Consider the following 16,666-nt stretch of genomic DNA (forward strand, 5'->3'; position numbering starts at 1 on the left):
AGAATAAATGGGACTCAATCTGTATTTCTAACACCTAGCAAATCATGCAATGAATATTCATTATGTCTGGTACTTTGAAATCTCAACTTGACTTGAATAGTCACTTGAATCTTGACTTGACATCACTTGACTTGACTCGACCCGACTCGAGTCACCTCCAAAAATTGATTGACTTGAATTGAATTGACTCGAGTCAGCATCGATAATCGATCGACTTGACTTGACTCCAGTCACAACGTGGAATGACTCGAATGACTTGTGACTCGACGGTAGTGACTTGATCCCATCACTGCTATACAATCTACCTACATGAACTCACAATTGATGTGTTTGTTTATTTGTTTGATTGGGGTATTAATGGTGCTTATCGACTACAACGGTAATTTACACGAGGCCGGTTTTCTGCATTTTTGCCGACTTGTAGTACGGCCCATTGCAAAGCTTTTTTGTAAGTCACCTCTTATGTGGGTGAGGTGTCGAGGACGAGCCTATATAAACCTCCAACACTTAGGTAGAATTCTGAAGTCGACCTCGGTCAGACGCGAATTACAATTAACGTGTGAGCATTATGGCTGCTCAAAACACACTGTATTTCCACCTCAAATACATTTGCTTACACTGTGACTTCGCCTCTGAGGGTGGCCAGTATTGTACGTTTGATAAAGGAGGCACCGAAGATAATATTAAGCGTAAGGCAAAGCTCCAAGTTGAAGAATTTGTGCTTACTGACGCAGTTTCGATCAACAAAATCGAAGCCATTTTTACAGTCGCATCGTCCATCATCGCATTCCCCGTTGGCGCCACAATCGCTGTCTATGTGGCATCGCTCTGAAATATCGAATTTATGAATATCTTGACTTTAAAATGGCGCGTTCTATGCAAAGCGCTGCCTACCTGAAATGATAGTAACATTCCGATTGCCTGAACAGCGGCATATTTAACATGACGCTACTTATAACTTACTGAACAAACTAATATGGAAGTAATTGTGAATGTTTTCCATCGCATATATTATTTTCACGCCTTATCGACAATAATATCATTTGGGAAAGTCACTTTGTAAAACTGTGAGTTGAATTTTGTTCAAAAATAACTTTATTTTCAAATTACTCTTGCCGCGTAATTAAATTGTCAAGTAGCTAAAATAACGCTTCATACCACATTTCGGTTAATTCTGACCTAGTGAAAACCATCGTGATATAATTTGCCTATATAATACTTTCAAGATTGAAGTCGGGGACCATGAAGAAAGAATTAATTTACTCGCAGGTATATACAGGAAAATCTATTTCCCAGGTTACAGTCGATATCTCCAAGCATCGATTGTCGCGCATTTCACAACTCATAACGACATTGTGGCTGTTTTCTTTGCAATGCGTCATGATTAGCGAAGGCGCGAGTCACCTTGTGCTAAATGCGCACCAACTCAGAAGTGATATGTGAACATTTAAGGTTGTTCAAATAATTACTATTTCCATGTCAGATACATTCGCTTTGGTCTTCATTCAGATTTGGCGATCACGATGTAATGCATCTTTAATCAGGAGGCGATGATGTTAAAAACGACAGGTGGGATTATCACAGGTTGACGAGAATTTACTTACCGGCGCATTTTCCAGTCAAGTCAAAGCCATTTTTACATTTGCAACGTCCATCATCGCACTCCCCATTGCCCCCACATTCGCTGTCTCTTTGGCATCGTGTTGCTTCTAAAATGACATATTCACTGCTTAGTGCTACACATATGGAATGATAGTAAAGTTCACATGAACAAAAGCATATATAGCATAACAGAATGGATTGAAAGTGTCTTACACATTGGGTTAGTAGCGATGAATTCACGCGTGCAATTGGTATTATATTTCATTGGTTATTATATTCACACATCCTCTATACGAGTGCTTCCCAGCATTTTTAGTTTGCTATATTCACTTATCATGCAAGCATTATTGCGCACTACATTCGCAGTGATGTCAGCGATGAGGAGGCAAGACAACCTACGACAAGTAGTTCTAAGTAGCGATGGTGTGAACGTGAGTGTCAAGTTCGCGTTCTGTGAGTGAACCTCTGAAATTTGGAGGTTCGCGTTCACAATCGAACCTTGGTAGGTTCTGCACTGTGAACATTTTACATGTATTACAATTTCCACGTCAATAAAACGTCTCGGGCTGAAATTCTTTGCATTTCAACTTCGGACCACACTTCGCATGGTGTTGATAGCATGAAAAGAATTTCAGCAAGATCATGCACCTCCAAACATGCATGCAATGTACAAAATCTGTCAGGAGTACGGGATCTATCTTAATATGATAGGATATCTCTGTTGTATCATAAAAACCAATTCCCTCCGATTGAGGTGTTGGATACTGAATACCTGTTTCGAAACAATATCTGTCGCAAGTATAGAAACCAGTGTTTCTCTATCGTAAGAATGCATCGTCCGGTCTAGCCGAGTCCTGGTCGAAATTATTGGCAAAGCAACGGAAGATATTGATTTTGCAGAATAAAAAGGGCATTTTATTGTCCCACATGATATATTGTATGGCCGTTTAAAAATTCAGCATGTACTTCAGCATTATGACAACATTTCGTTATAGCCGTCGCTAGTTATCATGAATATTAATGTATTACTTTACAGCAGGGTTCACCAACGTTTTTGCAACCGAGGGCTACTTTTGCGTAATGATTGAAGCGGCGGGCTACTATTTACTCCCGCCGTTTATCCGTGTCACACTGAATTTCCGCTTTGATATTCATAGCACTGGGCAGGACTGGACATCATGTTATCTGTTTCTATAGCAGTCAGTGGGAAGCCGGGCATTGTATGATATCAACTAGTGCGCTGTACTCTGGTATTCAACTTGACACTGCAATTCTTAGTGAGTGTTCCAGATGTGCATTAATTAGGCGTGTTGTGTGTTTGTTTTTGATGAAGCTCATGTCCGAAATGGCTGATTCACAACGATAAGTTGAACCATAGACGCTTGCAACCTTCATAGCTGCTGCGCATACACCACTGTACTTTTACGTATCAACAATGCACCAAACGTTTGCTGCAGACTGAGGTGGGGTTCATTTTGCAGTGTTACAATTTCAATCTCCAACTGTTCAGAATCCAGAAATGACCAAGATTTCATTATACCGGACACCAGCAACGAATACAGAAAGTTAGAAACATGGTATATTAAACTGCGTTGAGTGTAACAGAAACAAGCTGTGCCAAAAGATGCAATACGTAGGCCTATTCGGTATACAGATATTGAAAATCTGCTTGTACTTCACGGCTATCTGACTCCGAATAGTAATATTGTTTACTACTTTGGCATTGTCCTGGTCGTCGAGCTATCGTAACGGAACCCACCACCATTTCAAGATGACCGTGAACGGCATTCCGTCATGTCGCCTTTATAGGCAATGCGCCGTAACTTGAATTTCTGGTGATTCTATCACATACATCTATATATTACTAATTGTAATTGAAGATATTTTCAAGTGTTTATATATTTAAGTTACATGTTAGTGTGTTTTAAACAAGAATAGCTGAATCAATCAATGTATATATTTAGAAGCTCACTGCTGGTAATAATCTGACGAATATTGGTAAATGCTGCAATTTCACATATTTTTAGAATGGGCTAGCGGGCTACTCATCTAGTCCTCGCGGGCTACCTGGTGCCCGCGGGCACCGGGTTGGTGACCCCTGCTTTACAGAAATGTAGGGTTTGAATAAGCAATGTGACGTCACATGACGTCAGATGTACGCGTTTGCGTTCACACAGAACCTTTCAGGGGTTCAGACCATCCCTAGTTCGAAGTCACCTCCATTGGTGTCATGACGGAGGTGTATTAACAAACTTTGCCACTCGCTTACCCTTAAGTCGAGTTGAACACCACTATATATACCAAGACACTATTGAATGAAAATTTGCGAAATTGTGAGTCAGATCTTGTAAACTGCGCAGTGTGCATCAACTCAGAAGTGATATACAGACATTTTAGCCTGTTCAAAAAAACACCAAAATGCATTGTTCCGCATCGGACGCATTTGCTTCAGTCATCGTTCCAATTACGAGAGTCGTGAAGTATTGCGCGATCAATTCAGGCACACCAAAGTTAAAGTTAGGCAATACCCCACGTTAAAGTAATTCTACCCACCGACGCATTCTCCAGTAACCGAGTCGAAGCCAAATTTACATTTGCAACGTCCATCATCGCAATCCCTGTTGTTTCCACAATCGCTGTCTCTACGGCATCGCTCTGAAATATCACATTTAGAAACGTATTGCTTCTAAAATAACATATTCAATGGATTGTGCTACACATGCGGAATGAAAGCAAAATTCACCTGAACAAAAGCTTATATAGCATAACACTATCGAGTGAATAGCGATGGATGCGCGTGGAATTGTTAATATATTCCATTGGTTATTACTAGGGCGGTTTTTTTTGACATGTCAAAATTTGTCAAAATTTTGTCAAAATTGTGGCGTTAGGTCAAAATTTGTCAAAATTTTTCATAAAGTCAAAAGAATTTTGACGTCTGCATTTTGTTTGTATCGTAGATTTTGCACTGTCGGTGAACTTATAATTTGATATAATACCGCTTTTAGCCTATTTTATAGGCCTACCGTTGTAAACGGCTAATCGTCTGCTCATTGTGAATCATAAACGGTCAAATACAACAAATAATAAGTAGACAAAGACATGATGTTATGGTCTACGTACTGCAATATCCTAACTAAAGAAAGACTTCTTGTGCATTGCATCATTCTTATATTAAGTAGCGCATGATGAAAAATTGTGATGTAGACAACATTGTCAGAATGAAGCAACACGGTGTGTCACCAGCACCAGCCAACAACTGTTGCTGTTGAACGTCCTTGGCAAGCTTCTTAGTAAGGACGTGAACTTTCTACCCAAGAATGTAGGAAAGTATCTCCCGTTGTACTACAAAATATTTTAAATATTTCTAGCATAATGCATATTGTAACCACTGGAATTCTTCATATGGCAAGATTTCGTTAAAATATTGTTTTTTTTTCATGTAAAAAGTTGCCTGTTTCTAAGCCAAAAACGTTTTTTCAGGCCAAACTACTTCGTTAGGACAGTCAGTTCCAACCAGAAATGAAGATAAGTGGTGCAATTTTAACATTATGTGGGAAAACACCTAATTTGCATACGTTAGTTCAAAATTTGGTCAAAATTCAGTTTTTTTTGGTCAAAATTTTGATTTTTTAGGTCAAAATTTGCTTTTTTTAGGTAAAAAAAACCGCCCTAGTTATTACACTCACGCATCCTCTATACGAGTTCTTCCTGACATTTTAGTTTGCTATACTGACTTATCATGCAAGCATAACTGCGCGAAGCAGAATAAGATATTATCAAACGAATGAAAAACTAATTAATGAGAAAAGAAACCACGTATTCACATCAACGATGCGAAAGTTGAGTTCACTGATTAGGCCTGAAGAGTGAATACGCACCCTCGTTTCCTTGCGAGAAGGTGTTGTCGCCCTCAATTCCGAAGGAGGCTTCGTCGCGATTGGCTATGTCGTTTACTGAAAATTTAGACTGGTAAATAGGCTGGCTAGAGAGACAGGTTCAAATCAGGTTGAGTGACGCATATCGCAACAATGATTATTGCGTCACTACTGTATGGGAGCCGTGCTGCCATAAATGAGGTATATATACATTTTAGATCAGTGATTCCAAACCGCTGCGCCAAGGTAGTCTTTTTGCGGCTCTGATTGACCTCTGAATATGCCGTAAAAAAATAGTAGACGACAGGTGTTGCTTGTTTCTAAGAATAGTTATAGTCAATCTATGTTCTGCATATGAATGCTAAAATGAGAAATATTAGTTACGTTTAACGCCGTCCAAGGGCGCATCTGAAAAGCGGGAAAGAGAATTCTTGCAGTTGTTGACGCTCAGACGATGCTCAAAGATATGTAATTCTGCATTTATAGAATTTCGAATATATTAAATAGGCAACACCATGGTCCACCAGTTTCAGAGGGCCATAGAAACGCGTATTGTGTTACCACGAATGAAGATGCCGGATGCGGCCCGCGACAAGATTTTGTCCGGCCCGCGGACAGTTTCCCGTCTTACATGATAATGAGGCACGCTGCCCCAGTCTGCCGAGATTCCCCACTACTTGCCTAAACGTCAAATTTTAGTGACTGTATGTTTTTGTATAGGTGTTCGCACTGCGCAGCGTGCGAGATTGGAGCTTACGCGAAAGTTCGTTGAAGCGAGAAGGCTTGCATTCTCGGCATTTACGATGTACTCAACCCTAATGAATTGATATCTTGGTAAATTTTGCGTACCGGGCTTATCAAACGCTTTGAAATCTAAATTAAGTATTGTACCGTGAGTTCGTTGATCAGAGAGAAGCAGGCATGGCGGCGCCTGTATGACAATGCTGTTCTCAAATCCACATTTTATTGTCACTATCGGCGAGAAATGGCTTTGAAGTGACATTGCTGTCGATAAAACACATTCATTAAATACGATTTATTCCTTGTATAGATGGGCGAATAATGTATCCATTTAGCAATCCGGCGCGCCAAGTACTCAATTTTCCTATATCCGGCCCACCGACTGGAGAAGTTGCCCACTCCTGCTCCATATGAATATCATCGCATTTGCGATACATTGGCATGAGGCACATGCAAGTTTGAAGTAAATAATCGCAAAATAATATATAGCATAGGCGCACCCATAAAATATCCCAGCTACAGGCGATCAATACTGCAGCGATCTGCGTGATTATTAGTACAGTATTGGGTTGGGGTTAGCGTGGCGAGAATTTCAAACTATATCTACCCCTCTCCCTGATCTATAATCCTAATGCGAGAACGTTTGAAATATGACCAGGCCGTGTTATTTTTGGCATATGCCAAAAGTGCCAAAAATAACTTATTTTTGGCATTTTTCGATTTTTATTTTTGGCAGTTTTGGCATCGTCCTCTAAATAAATAGTTTCAGCCTCGAATTAGTCACAAAAACGCTTTATGTGGGCTAGTTTGTCAAAGGACACCACAAAATGTGCAGCATCCACGTATAATCAGTGCCAACAAACAATAAGAAGAAAAAACCTAACGATTTCATAGGTTAATAATATCAAACGAAACCACAAAATGTGCAGTATCCATCGGAATCGGTGCCAATAAGCAAAAAAAAGAAAGAAAAGCCTAACAAACACGCTCAACAGCTGATTGTTACAGCTGTTGAATAGACTTGAATCGTTTGCACTGTAACAGTGCTTCCAAACTCAGGTCAGCTCCTAAATTCATTTCTCGCCCAGCGAATCTGGGAAATATCGGCTTCAACAGTAGCCGTTGAGGGAAAGAATGTTGCCAGTCATCCACAAAAGGTTTTCAGAGCTTCAAAATCTTTGGAGGGCCGAACCGGCTTCCATGCATCATGAAAAGAGATCACTTCGCCAGAGCTATCGATCTCATCACGGAAAGAATTTTCTTCCCGATCCTTTTCCAGGAGTTTCCTGTGTTGTCTCTCAACACATTCTATTTAGTAGCCCGACTATCATTTCTCCTTCAGTCTACCGATATATTTTCGGAGGACTTTTGTCACTTCAGGTGGCTTTAATATTATACCAACTCGCATGGAAGAGTCCTGGGAAGTTTAGCTTGTTTAAGAAGATTGACGCAACAAGACTGTCTGACAAAACGAGACTATGCAGCTCAGAAATAGTCAGACAGTTTGTTGCGTCACAATGTTCAACTCGATCACGATGCAAAAATGGTGGTTGATTTTGGGGGTTCCAGCTCCATGAGCAGAATATTATTTATATTTTAATAATCAGTACTGCGGCAGCTTCTTATTGATACCCGTTTTATCAAATTTAGTGCTCGACAAGCCGGTCATAAATGGTCGTAAAATTGCCTGTGGACAAATGGAAAGTATGACGTAAACCAAATGCAGTCAGCCGTTCAATCACGCTGTGCCCATACCATTTAGGACACCATGCTTTCACCCCTAATGGGTGGGCTGGACCCAGATTAAGAAACCTGCCTTTCACAAACGCTCTTCTCGCTTGTAACGCGGTCCTGTTAACACAACACCATGAACGAAATACACTATTTGGCAGGCCGCGTTATTTTTGGCATATGCCAAAAATTGCTTATTTTTGACATTTTCAAATTTTTATTTTTGGCAGTTTTGGCATCTGGCTCCTGAAATGCCAAAAATAACACGGCCTGAATATGACATATAAGATATCTCGGTATGTAAATAGTATAAATGTGCGAACAATGTTTCAGAAGAAATGTAATTATCTATCACATTGAACAATTAGTACGTTGCATCATGATTGCTTGTAAGCTGTCGTCACTCAAGGAATGACGTAGTTGGAGTAGCCTACATTACCAATTATTGCGTCACATGATAGACTATGCTCGGAGATGTCGTGTCTAGACTCAATGGAATATCAGATCAACATCACTGTTGTCATTATTACATCACAGAATCATGTCCTTACAAGTGCTCCTAAAACCGTTGCACAAGCACAAGTTCCTACACATCGTTCAATAGTTCACGTTCTCACATAACAAAAGCGATCGTATTCCGTGAACAACGAACAACGTACGCTTCATGAAGCTTACACAGAAAGTATAAAACCTCAAACTATGGAAGTATGGAAATGTCGTTCCATACCATAGATTAAAATCTTCCATTCCATACCATACTTGCATTGTACCATATTCCATACCAAAATATCGATCGATACATACCATACCATACTTCCATACCATACCATACCATGCTCCGTTGTAGCACGGCCCAATTCTAGGCTTTTTGTAAGTCACCGCTTAGGTGAGTGAGGTGTCGAGGAGGAGCCTATAGATAAACCTCCAACACTTAGGTAGAATTCTGAAGTCGACCTCGGTCGGACTCGAACCACAATTAACGTGTGAGCATTATGGCTGCTCAAAACACACTATATTTTCACCTCAAATACATGTGCTTACTCTGTACCTTCGCATCTGGGGCTAGTGAAGTATTGTACATTTGATAATGGAGGCGCCGAAGATAATATTCAGCGTATAGCAAAGCTCCAAGTTGACGAATTTGTGCTTACCGACGCAGTTTCGATCAACAAAATCGAAGCCATTTTTACAATCGCAACGTCCATCATCGCATTCCCCGTTGGCTCCACAATCGATGTCTCTGTGGCATCGCTCTGAAATATCGAATTTATGAATATCTCGACTTTAAAATGGCGACAATGTGGCTGTTTTCTTCACAATGCATCATGATAAGCGAAGGCGCGAGACACCTTGTGCTAAATGCGCACCAACTCAGAGGTGATATGTGAACATTTGAGGTTGTTCAAAAAATTACTATTTCCATATCAGATACATTCGCTTTAGTGTTCATTTAAATTTGGCGGTCTTGATGTAATGCATATTTAATCAGGAGGCGATGATGGTAAAAACGACAGCAGATAATATTACAGGTTGACGTTAATTTACTTACCGGCGCATTTTCCAGTCAAGTCAAAGCCATTTTTACATTTGCAACGTCCATCATCGCACTCCCCATTGCCCCCACAATCGCTGTCTCTTTGGCATCGTGTTGCTTCTAAAATGACATATTCACTGCATAGTGCTACACATATGGAATGAAAGTAAAATTCACATGAACAAAAGCATATACAGCATAACAGAATCAAGTGATAGTCTCTTACACATTGGGTTAATAGCGATAAATGCACGCGTGCAATTGTAATTATATTTCATTGGTTATTATATTCACGCATCCTCTATACGAGTGCTTCCCAGCATTTTTAGTTTGCTATATTCACTTATCATGCAAGCATTACTGCGCGCTACGTTCGCAGTGATGTCAGCGATGAGGAGACAAGACAACCCTCCGACAAGTAGTTCTAAGCAGCAATGGTGTGTGAACGTGAGTGTCAGGTTCGCGTTCTGTGAGTGAACCTCTGAAATTCAGAGGTTCGCGTTCACAATTGAACACTTCGCATGGTGTAGATAGCATGAAAAGAAATTCAGCAAGAGCATGCTCTTCCAAACTTCAAAATATATTTGCTCGAAATATTCAGGTCTCCGTTTGTGAATATTTGGTGACTCTCTGCAGTGAGTTTTTCCCGCAATCCCACAATAGCAAGAACGAAACACTCATGTAGGAAGTCAGCGAATTGACCTTAACCAACTGATCAATTTATCTAGATCAACGAAATTGATATAAGGAGGGCATAGTACATGCAATTTACAAAATCTGTCAGGAGTATCTATCTTAATATGATATGATATCGCTATTGTATCATAAAAAAACAATTCCCTTCGATTAGGGTGTTCGCTACTCTATACCTTGTTTCGAAACAATATCTGTCGCAAATATAGAAACCGGTGTTTCACTCGTAAGAATACATCCGTCCGGTCTAGCCGAGTCCTCGTCGAAATTATCGGCAAAGCGACGGAAGATATTGATTTTACGGAATTAATAGAACATTTTATTGTTCCACATGATACATTAAATGGCCGTTTAAAAATTCGGCATGTACTTCAGCATTGTGACATCATATGGCCTTAGCCGTCGTTAGTTATTATGAACATTAATCTATTACTTTAGAGCAGTGGTTCTTAACCTTTTTTCTTCCAGCGCCCCCTTTCAAAAATTATCGTGCTCCAGCGCCCCCCTTCCCAACTTCATCTTGTAAGGAATGTAATAAAGACAATGAGTAAGAGGGAGGGCCGTAACAGCACTTCGTTAACCCCCCTAAAACGATTGCCTTGCGCACCCATAGCGTGATAAACCGAACTTCTGAGGGCTTCGCCCCCACGAACCCCATATCGTGATTTTGATGGTGAGCAAAGTTTGTGTGGCCTGGTCGCCCTAGGTACCAAAATTTTCCATAATGCATGAATGAATAGGTGGTAATTACATATATAAGTCGCTATATAAACTTTTTATCCTCTCAGCCCACGTAATCAGATTTACCAGTAGCACTGAGTGAGCTGTTGTATAGGAAAATAAAGGGCACGTAATTAATAATTAAACATATTCGGGCGTGCCCGCAGGTACAATTATTCGTTACCAGGGCCGTAACAGCACTTCGTCAGCCCCCCCCCCCCAAACAAAAAACGTTGGTCCTGGACCCCATCGGGTGATAAACCAAACATCCGGGGGACTTCACTCCCAGGCCCCCATTAGGCTGTCCGCAATTTGCTGATGGCCTATTAGGTATCTACATTGGGTGTCCATTTACTGAGGCAGCTATTCTCGCCTATTCGCGCGAAGTGCGAAAAATTTCACTAATTAATGATTGAATTGGTCAATATCATCGGGAATTGCATGTAAATTGAGATCAATTTTTATCCTCTGTCTGCTCACGTAAACACATATACCGGTAGAGCTGAGTGAGGTGCAATATTCCCTATAAGCTGCGCACGTGCGCAGTGCTGACACGGTCTCTGCACACAGAAAATCTACGTTCCGCACAAACAAATCCGGAGGTATTACGTTTTTTAGTCGTTACGCACTGTTGTCCGAGGGTCAGCGCAGTGAGTTGTTGAGTGTGCGCAGACTCGTCAAAACTTAAAGCGAACATTGTGAGGTTTCTTGGAACTGTAGGGCCCGTTACTAATAATTAAACATATTCGGGCGGGCGAAACCGTTGGTATGACTTCGTTGCGTGATGTTATTTCGTGACCCCCTGTCTGCAATATCAAAAAATATAGAATCGCTCAACGGGGATATCGCCCAACAGGAATATCCCTGTTGCCCAATCGTACTAAACTAAAAGACGCACACGATTTCAGATTGGTATTTCTTTACTGACATATAATTTTTCCCTGCCAGATGGAATTCGTCTTCTGGGGTTCTGATTGCCAAGACAGGAACATTCGGTGTCAGTCATTTAGGCGCCCATGGACAATTAAACCTATATGTATTTTGAAGGCTATATGTAACGACGTTTTCGGTGTTAATTTGCTCTGAATACTCATTAAGGATATGTCCTATCACCACATCATCTACTGCGAAGCCATTTTTCTCCAGCGCCCCCCATACCGCCCCCCTGAGCCCAGCGCCCCCCATATCGCCCCCTGAGCGTTTCCGCCCCCCTTCAAGATCGCCAGCGCCCCCTGGGGGGCGCTGGGGGCAAGGTTAAGAACCACTGCTTTAGAGAAATGTAGGGTTTGAATAAGCAATATGACGTCCTATGACGTCAGAGGTTCGCGTTCGCGTTCGCGTTCACACAGAACCTTTCAAGGCTTCAGACCATCCCTAGTCTGAAGACTACCCTTTGGTCGAGTTGAACACCACTATTTATACCAAGACACAATTGAACTGAAAATATGCGAAATTGTGAGTCAGATCTGTGCAGTGTGCATTAACTCAGAAGTGATATATAGACATTTTAGCCTGTTCAAAAATCACCAAAATACTTTGTTCCGCGTCGGACGCATTTGCTTAAGTCATCGTTCCGATTATTGGGGTCGTGAAGTATTGCACGCTCAATTCAGGCACACCAAAGTTAAAAGGCCGCGTTAGACAATACCCCACGTTAAAGTAATTTTACCCACCGACGCATTCTCCAGCAACCGAGTCGAAGCCAAATTTACATTTGCAACGTCCATCATCGCAATCCCTGTTGTTTCCGCAATCGCTGTCTCTGTGGCAACGCTCTGAAATATCACATTAAGAAGCGTGTTGCTTCTAAAATGACATATTCAATGCATAGTGCTACACGTATGGAATGAAAGTAAAATTCACGCGAACAAAAGCATATATAGCATAACACTATCGAGTGAAAATCACCGATGATGGGGAATTCAATGGTTTCTGGTGGGCAATAGACGCATTTGTTTAAAATTATATACAGGACAGTCTACATATTCACGGAGACACATTCGCAATTACCGTTACCAGTTAACTGCTCTGGAATGTATTTATCGAATATTATATTGCGTGTTGTTCACAAAACCTCATTTTTAACTCTGGGTGGCCAATGATGGCGTCACAAACGCATCCAGACTAGTTTGACGTGAAATAACGCTTTCCCCAAATTTTGACCGTTGCTGCTATCGGTTCACAATACCTTTTATGTTGCAATTATAGGCCATTGTCTTGCGTATTGGTGTACAATTGGGGCGGGGCGAGCTGGAAGGGCCCAATATTATATCGTGAATTAGCATAAATTATGGATTATTTATTTGGAAATTTATGCCACTTTTTCAAAAAAAAATTCGCGCTGCTTGCGCGATTTATTAGGGCCGAATATCTTGATCATTGGGTACCCTTCCCCCACGAAAACACTTAGATTATATAGAAATGGAGACTTCGGAGTCGGCGATTACTGCGCGTCGACGCACCAATACATATGAAGTTATAGACCATGTAACATGCGACTCCGAGAAGTGTGCCAGAACGATTAGCAGCGAGAAGAGCTTTGTCGAGAAGGAATGCCCTTGTTCTGACCGAAAACATCGATATATATACAATATACACATATGTTGAATTGTCCATAGGCGGCTAAATGGCTGGCGCTGAATGTTCCTGTCCTGGCGATCTGAACCCCTTAGGACAAATGACATCCCGCAGGGAAAAATTATTTGCCAGTAATGCAATACCAATTTGAAATCGTGAGTGCCTTTTTGTTTGGGCGATTTCCAAATCTTTTGACATAGCAGATATAGGAGGTCACGAAATAGCATAATGTAACGAGGTCAATATATCAACGGGACCGCCCGAAGATATTTGATACTTAGTTTGGGGTCTTACCGTTTCCAACGCACCTCACTCAGTTCTACCGGTAAAGCTGATTACGTGAGCAGAGAGGGGATAAAAAATTGATAGCAAAATATATGCAATTCCCGATCATATTAACCGATTCAAACATGAATTATACAAATTTTTCGCGCTTCGCGCGTTTAGTCGATATAAGGCGACGCACTAAACAGTAAACCCAATGTAATAGCAGATGATAAGTAACGGGGGAAGCGTACAGGCTCAGGGTGGCTGAGGGGGTTCTGGAGGGCTTTGTTTGGTTTATCACCCTGTGGGGGGCCCAAGGCCAACCTTTTTTTGAGAGGAGGGGCTGACGAAGTGCTGTTACGGTCTTGGTGGGGAATGAAGGCTCGGGATAAATCTTAAGTGGGGAATGAAGACAAAAAGGTTGGGAACCACTGCTCTATACGAGTGCTTCCCAACATTTTTAGTTTGCTATACTCACTTATCATGCAAGCATATAACTGCGCGACGCACAATGAGATATTATCAAACGAATGAAAAACAAATTAATGAGAAAAGAAACCACGCATTCGCATGCAATTTATCATTGATGCGAAAGTTGAGTTCACTGATAACGCCTGAGTGAATACGCACCCTGGTTTCCTTGGGAGAAGGCGTTGTCGCTCTCTAATCCGAAAGAGGCTTCGTCGCGATTCGCTATGTCGTTTACTGAAAATTTAGACTTGTAAATAGGCTGGCTGGAGAGACAGATTTAAATCAGGTTGAGTGACGCATATCACAACAATGATTATTGCGTCACTACTGTATGGGAGCTGTGCTGCCATAAATGAGATAAATATACATTTTAGATCAGTAAATCCCAACCGCTGCTCCAAGGTAGCCGTTTGGCGGCTCTGATTGACCTCTGAATATGCCGTAAAAATATAGTCCACAGTTGTTGTTTGTTTCTATGAATAGTTATAGTCAATCTATGTATATGAATGCTAAAATGAGGAATATTAGTTACGTTTAACGGCGTCCAAGGGCGCATCTGAAAAGCGGGAAAGAGAATTCTTGTAGTTCTTGACGCTCAGACGATGCTCAAAAATATGTAATTCTGCATTTATAGAATTTCGAATACATTAAATAGGCAACACCATTGTCCACCAGCTTCGTTTTATTTACTACATCTTAGGAGAAATTACATGCTGTGAACTCCTCCTAATGTGAAATTGGAATCTTTCATCGGTATTCGAATATACCAGATACCAGATTTAAGCTTCTCGTTTGATAGGGTTGCTAGGTATACCCACTTTGTTGATTCAGTGGAAAATTATCCATTTACCACTGAAAAGAAATGAGACACATATGAATATAGTAGTTAATCCTTTCAAGGACAAATTTTATAGTTTTATACTCCTCTATAATCTTGGTAGAATGACCAATTGATACATGAGAAGATGAATTTACGTTTTGCAAAAGTACAATTTTTTCGGGTTGACAAACTGGTTTTTTGACAAACAAATTTTTCGCATCACGCCATGTTAATATTGATAGAATGACTGAGAATGACATGGGGTTCTTCATAGTCAATTAGCCATTTATGCGCAGTATAAAATTAGAAAAAAACTACGATTTTCTTCCTACCAAGCGAAATACTTAAGGGTAAATACAGTAATTTTGGGCTTTTTAGGGGTATAAATATCTTCTGACAGAGAGCCAATCAGACAAAACCATTGTGATATTCGTAATCAGCAACCTCAAAAACCCCAGAAACGGCTCTCAGATGTTCTGCCTAAAAATAAAATTCATTTTGTTGGCCAGTGATTATAGATCAGCGATTCCCAACCGCTGCTCCAAGGTAGCCTTTTTACGGCTCTGATTGACCTCTGAATATGCCGTAAAAATATAGTAGTCGACAGTTGTTGTTTGTTTCTATGAATAGTTATAGTCAATTTATATATATGAATGCCAAAATAAGGAACATTAGTTATGTTTAACGCCGTCCAAGGGCGCATATGAAAACCGGGAAAGAGAATTCTTGCAGTTTTTGACGCTCAGACGACGCTCAGAGATATGTAATTCAGCATTTATAGAATTTCGAATACATTAAATGAGCAACACCATGGTCCACCAGCTTTAGAGGGCCATAGGAATACTTATTGTGTTACCACGAATGAAAAATCAATTTACTTTATACTAGAAAATGTATATAAGGAACGTTTTGAAAACCGCTAATAATACCGCAACATGTCATAGAACTACGGTCACTCAGTTTTCTAAGCTGTGAGCATTGAAAGTGCGCCACAGTTCCGACGCATTTAAAGCTCCCAACCAGCAGAGAGGGTCAAAGTAGTCAAGAGGCTGCTCTAATAGAAGTAGAAGTAGTCGCGCTGAACTCTACTCAAGTGCGAGTAGAAGTAGTGCTTTCTAAATCAGTACAAAACTGCTACAAGTAGAAGTAGAATTTGTTGCCTTTGAAAACTACTCGATTAAGTAAGTAGTTTTGAAAAGCAGTCATAAATACGCTATCAAAAGCTGGAACATGACATATGCGGACGGTGCGGGGAGCTGGGTTTATGCTACTATAATTCAGTAGTCTCAAACACGCGACCCGCGAGGACATTTCGGATTTTAGAGATTTGGCAATATTCAAGTGCCACATATCAGTTTCAAAATTGAAAAAAAATTACTCGGAAATCCTGAAACTACTCACCAAACTTCACTTTCAGATCATTATCAAACGCAAGCATGCGGTGAAACATCTGCATAATGTCACATTGCCTATTTATGTTAATAAAACATGACCAGTAGATGCTTTATGGTTAAAAATTATTACTTAGACACGACTTTTCGTAAAATTACTCTGACTGGAACTGTCTCGGTGGTAATACGAACATTGCGGTGTTGGGATGACTCTAATCATGACTTGACTCGAGTAAGCCTC

At 40.7% G+C, this 16,666-nt stretch overlaps 1 protein-coding gene across 34 annotated transcripts in view; it reads right to left on the bottom strand.

The window, feature by feature from the left end:
- The window catches only part of LOC145451713 (uncharacterized), a 312,192-nt gene that overhangs the window by 272,429 nt on the left and 23,097 nt on the right, over positions 1-16,666 (bottom strand). For 18 of the 34 annotated variants that reach the window (XM_080329930.1, XM_080329936.1, XM_080329931.1 and 15 more), the window contains 8 exons: positions 14,374-14,448; positions 12,573-12,674; positions 9,502-9,606; positions 9,104-9,205; positions 5,484-5,558; positions 4,156-4,257; positions 1,605-1,709; positions 727-828 (listed from right to left, as the gene is read on the bottom strand). In XM_080329930.1, coding sequence (XP_080186056.1) covers positions 727-828; positions 1,605-1,709; positions 4,156-4,257; positions 5,484-5,558; positions 9,104-9,205; positions 9,502-9,606; positions 12,573-12,674; positions 14,374-14,448 — 768 coding nt within the window. The remainder of the gene's footprint in view (positions 1-726; positions 829-1,604; positions 1,710-4,155; positions 4,258-5,483; positions 5,559-9,103; positions 9,206-9,501; positions 9,607-12,572; positions 12,675-14,373; positions 14,449-16,666) is intronic. The other 16 variants (XM_080329949.1, XM_080329961.1, XM_080329958.1 and 13 more) reach the window with 13 other exon arrangements.

This window comes from Botryllus schlosseri, chromosome 12 (assembly GCF_051294905.1).
Source record: "Botryllus schlosseri isolate E-star chromosome 12, Bs_hap1, whole genome shotgun sequence".
Taxonomy (NCBI): Eukaryota; Metazoa; Chordata; class Ascidiacea; order Stolidobranchia; family Styelidae; genus Botryllus; species Botryllus schlosseri.